Here is a 9,511-nt window from a genome sequence, read left to right as displayed (position 1 = left end):
CATTGCGCGCGCTGTCAAGCAGAGCGGGCATGGTGTATCACGTCCAGGCAAGGCAGCCGGAGGCTCGGGGAGGGGAAGCGCGAGTGATGGGGGACAAAGGCGCAGAAGTATGCACGCTGATCCGCCCCACCGCGCATGCGTGCGAAATGTGCGGCGTCTCCTGCGCCCGATGGGGCGGGCCGATGCGGCACAGATGCCGGAAGCCTGTAAGGAACACCCCGAGTTACACCCTCGAGTCCTCCAGACTCCACTGTAGAGGGTCTCCACACTATATATTGTGCAGTGCCGCGGCTTGAGGCGACTGAGGGTGAAGCATGGCATACACAGACAGGATGTGCAGGGCCCTCTGAGGCCCTGGCCTGAGGCAGGCCAACTTCCGCCCTGAGCTCGTGCGGCGTGCACCTAGATCACCGCTCCCCCTGAACTCCTGCGTACTTCCCTCTCGGAACATTTACATGTCTTTGCCTCTCAGCCGTCTCAGGATTTCTTTCTTGGTGTCGGCGGGTGTGGTGCGTGTAGTGTGTGTGTGCCCCGCGTGCGAGGCGTTTCCCCTGCCCTGCGCCTCTCCGACTGTCTCTATAGGCAGACTGGCATCGTGTCTCCCTCCGAGGGACGGACTGTCGGAGGAACCGTTGCTCGTTGCGCTGCAGCTTCTTCGCCGTTTGCTTCTCGTTGGCGCGGGCTTTTCATTATTTCGTTTGCGACCTTCCCCCCATTCGTTGTGTCTTTCGGCTCATGTGTGCAGGTGGTTCAGCACCTCTCCCCACACAAGGCAGGTGCGCGGCACCCTGGAGCGTTTGGTGGTGGAAGGGGGGGGGACGCAACGGACATACAGAATCAGCCGGGATCATGGCGAGGGGGGGGGTACCAGATCATGCGGTGTCTCCGCTCCCTCCTCCTCGGCGGCGGATCGCTCACCGACAACTTTGGCACGGAGGCGTTTTTTTTTGGCCTCGGCGCGTGTGCGTCTGTCTGTGCGCCTGCTCATGTATCTGCTGGCGCGCAGCATCTACGCCATCCTCTCCTGCAAGCCGCCACCTCTCCCACTCCCATCCATCCATGTGCGTATGTTCTTCTACTTTCTTTCTCTCTCTCGTGCGCTTTGTACGGGTCTCTGCTGGTGAAATAGCGGGCGTTGGCGCGTACGGTGCCTGGGGAGGGCCCTCTCCCTCTCCTCTGCTTTCTTTGCCTCGACGGTGCACTCCTTTGGCTTCTCTTGTGCATGTTTGTGTGTGTGTGTGTGTGGTCGTTGTTGTGTGCACCGGTGCATCGCCCCTTCTCGTTTCCCACCTTCGACGTTATTCTTTTTCCTCCCTCCGTCCCTTTTTTGTTTTCTGTGTGCTTGCTCGCTTGGCATCTCTGTCTCTCCCCTGGTGGGGGTGCGGGTACGTGCGTGTCTCTGTCGCCTTGCCATTACTGCGCACATTGAGCGCTTTGTGTGTGTGTATGCTGTCACGGAGACACACGCCGCCCAAGCTGTGCAGCATATCCTTTGCTGGAGCGACGAACATGAGTCAAGGCGGTCGAAAATCGGACGATGCACGCCGGCTCTATCGTCTTCAAGCACAGTGAAAGACGTAGTGTTTCAGGCGCCAGACTCCCTCCAGTTGATCTCTGTCGATATGACCACCCTCCCGCCACGCCGATCACCGAGGGCAAGTGCACAAGGGCAGTGGAAGAGAGCTGAGTAGATGACGGGCGGAGACGCTGTGTGTATGCACATCGGCACGATTCCCTCGTACCATGTCCGCCACTCTCCCCTACCCGTCTCTCGACGCTAGATGATTCTTCCTCTCTCTGTGTTCTTTGCCTCACCTCCTTGTTGCAACTCTTCCCGTGCATGCTACCGTTGGCGCTTCTCTCTTCTCAGGTGTGATGGGCACCACCACCACTACTCCTGCCGCCTCGTGGCTTCGCCTCATCTTCTAGTCTACTATCCTCGTGGGTGCGCACGCGGCCGGCTTCGTGAGACTGCGCGTGTGACGCGTACGTGTCTCTCTCCCTTTTCGACGGTGCTACGATTTGCCACGTCTGGACCACGGCGCAACACCCTCCTCTGCTCTCCAGAACGGTGGGATGGGCGCCAGCTGCTGTAAGAATCCGACCTCCTCGGTGGCGAGGGCAGTGGAAGAGGGGGCCGAGCCCATCCCTCAGGGAGGCGAGAGCAGTGGTGTTGCTCTCACATGGAGCACCTTCTCTGGTCCTCCTGCGCGCCCCTTCACTCTGCCCGGCAGCTCGGAGGGCGAGGCGGCCACTGCAGCTTCTATGCTGTTAGCCCTGAGCTGCACAGACAAAGTCGCTGCTGAGGGGCGCCTCGAGCATGGCGATGGATCTGATGAACTTGCGAGTGACACATGGTCGTCGTTGCACGTCCGAGTCTGGTGCCGACGAGGCGGCGTATCAGGCGAGATTCTCTCGCGTGCTCTCACCGCTGCTATGTGGCGGTGGCGACAGCCGCCCCCTGAGAGGTCGGACGAGTGGCTGGTGCTTCGTCGAGTGCTTTGCGCCCATCCACTCTTTGCCGTCTGCCGCAACGATGCGTTGATGCTACAGGAAGTAGTGGAGGTCTTTGAGAGGCAGGAGACACAGCCTGGAGAGGTTGTCGTGTCGCCAGGGGACAGTTGCGCTTTCCATGTCGTGGTGAAGGGCAAAGCTGTCGCGGATGTCGGCGATTGCGCTGCACAGATTGCACAAGAGAAGAACAGGCGACAGGAATGGGCTGTCGGGGACTACTTTGGGAGTGAGGGCCTGCTCTACGCCTTGAGCCCAGGAGATGAGGGCGCCGCGGTGTGCGCCGCGGGCCATCCTGATGCATCTTTGCCCACTGTCATGTGGCGGCTGAATCGCATGCTCTATCAGATGCTGATGCGCACCTTCCACGATGACGCACACCGCCAGCTCATGACGTACCTTTCCCAGTCGCCGCTCTTTCAGCATCTGTCTCGTGCACAGATACGTCACCTCTGCGAGAGGGCAGAGATGGTGACATGGGACACATCGGCGCGCTTGCTGCAGAGGGGTGAGGTGCCGGCCGATCTCTTTCTTTTGATTTCCGGCTCCGTGGCCCTCATGCATGTCCAGCGGGGCGGTGGTGGCCACGCGGGCGTGACACGCGTGCAGTCCACCGCTCTCGGCGCAGGCGACTGCGTCGGCGATGCCGAGCTTCTCCTCCTGCACCGAGCAACAGACGAGGAGGACGACACCACTGACTCAAAGAGGCTGACAGCGATGCCTTCCTGCTGCACGTACGCAGTGCAGCAGCCGGTGCAGGCGATCCGCATCCCTATTGAAGATCTGCTCGCCGTGCTTTCAGGGCACGATCTGCAGCACATGCGGGAGCGCAGTCGCAGCGTGCGAGAGTTGGAACTGTGGCGGCGGCAGGCGCAGATGCCGGGTGGCCTGCGCTCTCTCGTGGAGGAGTGTCTCGTGCTGGACATCTCCGACACCAACAGCGCGACAGCGACGAGGATTCGCTGGTGTTGCCGGGAGGACCCAGCGTTGCTGCGTCTCCGCTGTCGAGGCGGCTCTCCGACGACGTCTCGCAGGATGTATTTGTGAAAGGCGCCGATGCGACGGCCTTCTTCCTCGAGATGTTCTCCCGTCAGACGTATTGGCGCGCGGACGGGCGAGAGCGCGGCCTTTCCATGGCCGCCTTCGCCCCGCGCCAGCGATACGTAGTTGGGACGGTTCTGTTCCACGTGGAGTACGCTGCAGGTGGCAACGTTATGATGCGTGAGGGTGGAGGACTGCCTCCAAGTGATGACGGGAACGCTGCAGCGAACACAGCAGGCTCTTCTGCCGCGGCGGGGTCTCCCAACTCTCCAGGGTGTCTCTACGCCATCTTCTCCGGTGAGATAACCGTCGTGAACAGCGACACAGGCGAGGCCATCTACAGCGTCTCTCGCGGCAGCACGCTCGGCGAAGAGGCGCTTCTCCCTCCGCTGCGTTTCTGCTCCGCGACGACCCCCCTGCGCACTCACGCCGTCGTCTCCAGCCCCGATGGGTGCGAGGTGTTTGAGCTCGGTCGGCGCGCGTTCAAGGAGTTCTTGCAGCGACCGTACTGTGTGGCCCTCCACGACTTCTGCAGTGTTTTCTGCGTCTTCCCATTCGCCGGGTGCTTTCCTGAACACTACTGGCATTCTCTGCTCAACTGCACGACGGAGCGCGAGGCTGTCGGCGGCGACCTCATCGGCGTTCGTGGGGCTGACTGCAAGTGCGTGTCGCTCATCCTCGATGGCCGAATCGGCGCCTATGTCAGAGGCCGTGCAGCGGACAGTGGAGGGAAAGAACAAGACAGCGATGAGGAAACGTCGGTGGCGTCGTTTACGGTGGGCGACATCGTCGGCGGGTGGGAGGTGATGGGGGGACGCCCCTCCAATGTAGCGTACGTGTGTGTGTGCCGCGCTCGCATGCTGTGCGTTCCTGCCAAGTCCTTTGCCGGCCTCTTCCGTCCAGCGATGCCGTATCTGCGGTTGATGTGGTCCGAGCAGCGATATAAAAGGGTCATGGTGGTGTCAGCGGCGGAAGGCTGACCTACTACGGCGCTTGTTGAACATGTGCATCTCTGCGTGCACATCGCTGCTGCCGCTGCTCCCTTGGCATGGCCACACCGTCCGCGCACGCGCGCTGCGAGGGAGCATGACGTAATGCGCCTCTCTCTTTCTCGCTTTCGTGCCAGCGTACGTCTGCTGCCTTTTGCCCTTATCTGTATGCGTTTTCGAATCTATCGAATGCTCAGTAGCCGCACCCCATCTGCTGCGCCTCCTCCCCTGACTCTGCTCAGCTGAACTCATGTGCGTGCCCGCGAGTTTGCGCGCTCAGCGGCGAGGTCGCCATCTTGTGCCTTGTAACACCTTGTCCGCTGGCACACGTTTTGCGCGGACAGACACGCGTATACCCCACACGTCATTCTACTCGGTTGCTTAGTCTGTTCTTCTGATGTAAAGCAGACACCCCCGCACTAGAGTGCGACATTCTCTCTCTTCCCCGTGGCGTACGTTTTCTGTGCTTGTGTGTGGCGCCGTGCTTCTCGTTTACGGCGACTACCAGACTCCATGCACCGCAACCTCCGCCTCCCCGAAAAACGAAGCCCTGAGGGGTACACACGCGCCAACTGACCTTCGCCCACCTCTCTGCGTTTTGCTGTTCCCAGGGCTCGTGGGGGGTCACTGCTGCTGATGTTCTTCTCTGATCTCTCCATTCCTCTCTGCTTCTGTCTTGTGTGGTGCACATGCTCGTGCCCTCGTCCCCGCCTTCGCCCCACTCCGGTACGTCTATGCCGCACGGGTGACTGCCATTGTGCGTAGGTGGCGCCTTTTGGGGAGGGAGTGCGCCTCACACAGAAGACCACGCGGCTCCGTTGTACAGACAGTCACAGAAGTCCTTCTCCGCCCGATCTCCGCCCCTCTGCGGGGGTGCCACGGCAAAAATGCTCCGTTGTACTTCTCTTCTGCAGCTTCGGGTTCTGTGTCTGACGATGCTGCCCGACGGCGGCGCGCTTACGCCAGCGCTGCGGAAGTTGGGCTACACCCCATACACCCTTCGCTCCACGTACCAGCAGGGCCCCGCCAGCACCCACCCTATCGAGTGGTCCCAGCTGCTGGATGGCAAAACGAATGCGTTGCCTGCCAAGGTGCTGGCGGACTACGACGCCGTCGTCGGCCCACCGGGTGCCATGGTGTACGACGTGCTGCTGCGCCAGGCGCCGGGCTACACCAAGGTCATCCTGGTCGAGGAGACGGAGAAAGATAAGTGGGCAGAGGAGTACGATGCGTATCTGGAGCGCCTGCAGATCTCGACGAAGCGCGCCTCAAAGAATCGAATTACGCAGGCCTTTCGGAACATGATCGCCAAGATGGCCGTTGGTGGCGATGCATCAGGAGCGCTGGCGGCGGCCTCAGCTGGTCCTAGGTCGTCTCTGATGACGGGTCGCTCTCAGAGCCACATGGCATCCTCCTCCGGTGACCTGCGCCGCTCCTTCGCTGCGGAGGCGGCCGAGTTGAAGCGAGGTATTCGTGGCAGCAAGGCGTCCTCCGCCACATCTGCGAGTGGCCCTAGCGAGGATACTCGCGGCACGGCAAAGGCAAAGCACGCAAAGAGCGAGAGAAACGCGAAGGATGGCGAACTGCAGCATCCGCGCGCTGTCGCGCTGCAGTTGTACGAGGAGAGTGTGAGGGTGTCGATTCCGCCCAGTGCGCTGCTTGTGTACCGCTACGGCGACGGGTGGGAGCCGCTCTGCGCCTTCCTCGACAAGCCCGTTCCCTCCATCCCCTTCCCTGAGTACGAGGATGGCCTTCGTGTCCTCGGGAACCTGCAGGAGCGGATCGATCGGGCACACACATTGCAGTACGCGGTGGGCGGCATCTGCACTCTGTGCGTCCTGATGACGGTGCTGCCGCGTTGCAGGGGCATTGTGGGGTTTGTGAAGGACCTGTACACGGACTACAAAGTCGCATTCGGCGCTGACAGTGCCGCATGTGCGAGGACGACGCCCGGAGGTGGTTGCTCGAAAACAGAGGCCGAAAGGCTCGAGACCGCGTGGCAGAAGCGTGGCGGCTCTGTAACGCGCACAACGGAGGAGTGAGGGGGCCCGGTGAGATGGCCTCTGTATACGTGTGCGTGTCTGTAATGGAAAAGCGAACGGGGAGGCGGTGGTGGTGGTGTTTGGGGGGGGGGCGACTGCTCACACAATGCGTCATCCAGCAACAAAAGGGCGCGCGCTGACCGTCACTTCGGTGTGCGACGACGACGACGACGACGAGTGACGTGCCATCATGAATGAAGGCAGACATGGGGTGTTGAGTACGCGTGTGGGCAGAGGGGGGGCGCCGATATTCGTGACTCCTGCCTTCGTCACGTGGACGTCGCACACAAATACCCGCATGCGCACCATTTTCAATGGCTGTGGTGGACCTACCTTTTTTTGCTTGTATTTTCTTCGATCACTTGCCATGCGTTCCTGACCTCTCGCTCCTCGGGTGCCCCGTCGGCGTGCGCATGACCCTCTTTACAGACCAGTTAAATCAGGCGCGCGTTCTGTGCGCATGCGTGGTGCTCTTGTGCTGGCGGCATCGTGGACTATGCGGCCTCCCACACCCCGGGCAACACACCCAACCATCACAGTCTCTGTGCGTCTCTTCTAGTTCGTATTTGTGTGACCGAGGGGTGCCCAGCAGCTACGTTACCGTGCACCACCTCTCGTCGCTCTCCTCAACAGTCACCAAATGATGCTGCGCTAATCGTTAAGGGCACTCCAGCAGGCGACTGCCGGCCAGCGCTCGCGTGTCCGAGTCAAAGAGCTGTGAGTACTCTTCCCTGCTCCAGCCCCCTTCACTCACGCAGATGTCCTTACAAAGCGGCTGCTTCTGTTCGATCCATCGCCGCAGACGACGACCTCACGCGCGCCGCAGACGGCGACCTCACGTGCGCCGCAGACGGCGACCTCACGCGCGCCGCAGGACGTGGACAAGAGCGGGTTCACAGACATCGCTTCCTGGGCCAGCAGTGCAGCGCCTTCTGGTCAGGAATCCGTTGAACACCGCGTTGATGTCATCGTGCGCCACATCTGCACTCTGCCAGCACACACTGCCGAGGAGGGCATCACGTACTTACTCTCGCCTCAGCCTATCAAGAGGCGTATGATCGATGTGTAGAGTGTAGCCTGTTGGTAGTACCGAGGGGAGCAATGTGATAGCGGCGCTGGAGCAGTACATGGCGGTGTCCGCCGTCGCGGCGAAGCTGTGTGAGGTCGAAGACGCTTGAGGCATGCTGAACGTGACAGCTCCCCACTCGTCCCTCGCCTCCGTGTTCTCACGTCGCTTCGCCGCGGAGACGTTTGTCGTGAGCGCGTGGCGGCGTCGCCGACGAACTTCTTCCGTGAACTGCCGCTCACGATACGCTACGCAGGTTTCCAGCCCTGCCCGACGGGGGACGCCCAGGGAGGCGTGCGCTACAGCCTCCGCACGACTGAGGCGGATCTTCGGGAGTTGCCAAACCTTGCCGTGTACCTCGCCGCGGTGGTTACCTTTGCAGTCGTCTTCGTCTGTCACGCCGAGTGGGGGAGCTCATGCGGCAGCGAGGGCGGCAGCTGGTGACAGTCGAACTGGTTCAGCAGATCACCGCGGGGACCCTATGACGGAGTCGCGACGCCCGCCCCACTACCCAATGAGACCCGCTTGTCGTATCCACATCAGGAGGCGGTGGCGCTGGAGCCCATGAAAAGCTGGGCGGATTTTGCGTCTCTCACTCGCAGCTACGGCTCGTGATGCGCTTCACAAAGAAACCCGGACGAAAGGAGAGGCGATGACAGCGTTCAAGGCGGTGCTGCAGGGACACAGCGTGTCGTCTCACGTGGATGGCGGCAGTGGGATATGCGGTGTGTGTGTGTAAACCTCTGCGCTCGACGTGCTCCATTCCACAAATGGCCTTGACACAGTCGTAGAAATTTAACAGTAGCTGCCGAGACAGTCTTTGCTCTCCGCTGAGTGACGGGGCGGCGCCAATGGAGGCGCTCATACGGTGCAGCCTCCCCCCTTCCCCCTACGAGGCTGCCTATCTGTCTCTCCCTCCCACCACCTCTGTCTTCTCCGCCACCCCATTTCTCCACCTCTGCGAGGCTGTCTCGGTACTCGCCCAGTAATCAGAGGGTATCGCGGATCCACGCGTAGTGGCCCGCTGCTGGCTCGACATGGCGGCGCCGTCCAGAGGCTGTGATCCGCGTCCCTCGTTGGATCCAGGCATATTTTTTCCCGAAGGCAGCCGACCCCCGCAGCCGCTTTACGGCCACGGCTTTCTGCTGCACGGCGCCCGGGCAGTGGGGAAGACGTCTCTTGCCTTCCAGGCAGCCATCAACACCGTCCAGCGTACCAGCGGTAGCGTAGTAGTGCTGTGCCAGGAGTCTACGCTGTACGCCAAGGCGCCGCAGCCCTTCACTCCACTGAGCTCCTTGTCCGTGTCGGCCCTCGGCCGCATCGAGTTCATCTATGTGGAGGGCTGGACGGCGGTGCTGCGGGAGATGATGGGATTTCACACGACTCGAGCAGTGCCGACGCTGTTGCTCGTTGACGACGACGGTTTCGAGGTGACGGTGGCGGCAGATCGCCGCGGCAAGCGGTCTGGGCAGCACCCAGACGTCCTCGTCGATACCGCCGCCGCCTCGTGTCTCTCCTATTTGGAAAACCTTCATGACTGGATGACCCGCCACGATCGCCCTTTCTTCTGTGTCCTCGTGACAAACCACCTTCCGGAACCCGCAACGCAGCTGCCGCTTCCCTACGCGACCTTTCCGCTCGTGAATGTGTGGGTTGGCGCGTCGGCGACGGTGCAGATCACCACAACCCAAGCCTGTGGCGCAGCAGAGGTGGTGTCCCCGCCTGCGTATCTTACGTGGCAGAATGGGCTGCGCATGAGGGGCTGACGTATTACAGGTGTTGTGTCCTGNTGGNGCTGTGTGTGGCATTCATGCAGGTGTGATGGGCCTCTCACGCCTGCACGGCCGCCGCCGCTGCTGCTG

The 9,511-nt window shown here is 61.5% G+C and overlaps 2 protein-coding genes across 2 annotated transcripts; both read left to right on the top strand.

Annotated features, from left to right (window-relative positions):
* Window positions 1-2,076: 2,076 nt before the first annotated feature.
* Window positions 2,077-3,558, top strand: LmxM_30_0490b_1 (uncharacterized protein; the record flags this gene model as incomplete). Its single annotated transcript, XM_003886472.1, has 1 exon — window positions 2,077-3,558. The coding sequence occupies one exon, from the start codon at window positions 2,077-2,079 to the stop codon at window positions 3,556-3,558; it is 1,482 nt and encodes a 493-aa protein (XP_003886521.1).
* Window positions 3,559-5,428: 1,870 nt separating this feature from the next.
* Window positions 5,429-6,583, top strand: LmxM_30_0480b_1 (uncharacterized protein; the record flags this gene model as incomplete). The annotated part of the gene is made up of 1 exon (XM_003886471.1): window positions 5,429-6,583. One exon carries the CDS (start codon window positions 5,429-5,431, stop codon window positions 6,581-6,583), a length of 1,155 nt encoding a protein of 384 aa, XP_003886520.1.
* Window positions 6,584-9,511: the final 2,928 nt, after the last annotated feature.

This window comes from Leishmania mexicana, contig 67 (genome assembly GCF_000234665.1).
Source record: "Leishmania mexicana MHOM/GT/2001/U1103 WGS CADB00000000 data, contig 67, whole genome shotgun sequence".
NCBI classification, from domain to species: domain Eukaryota; phylum Euglenozoa; class Kinetoplastea; order Trypanosomatida; family Trypanosomatidae; genus Leishmania; species Leishmania mexicana.
This window is presented reverse-complemented; position numbering and strand designations above follow the sequence as displayed.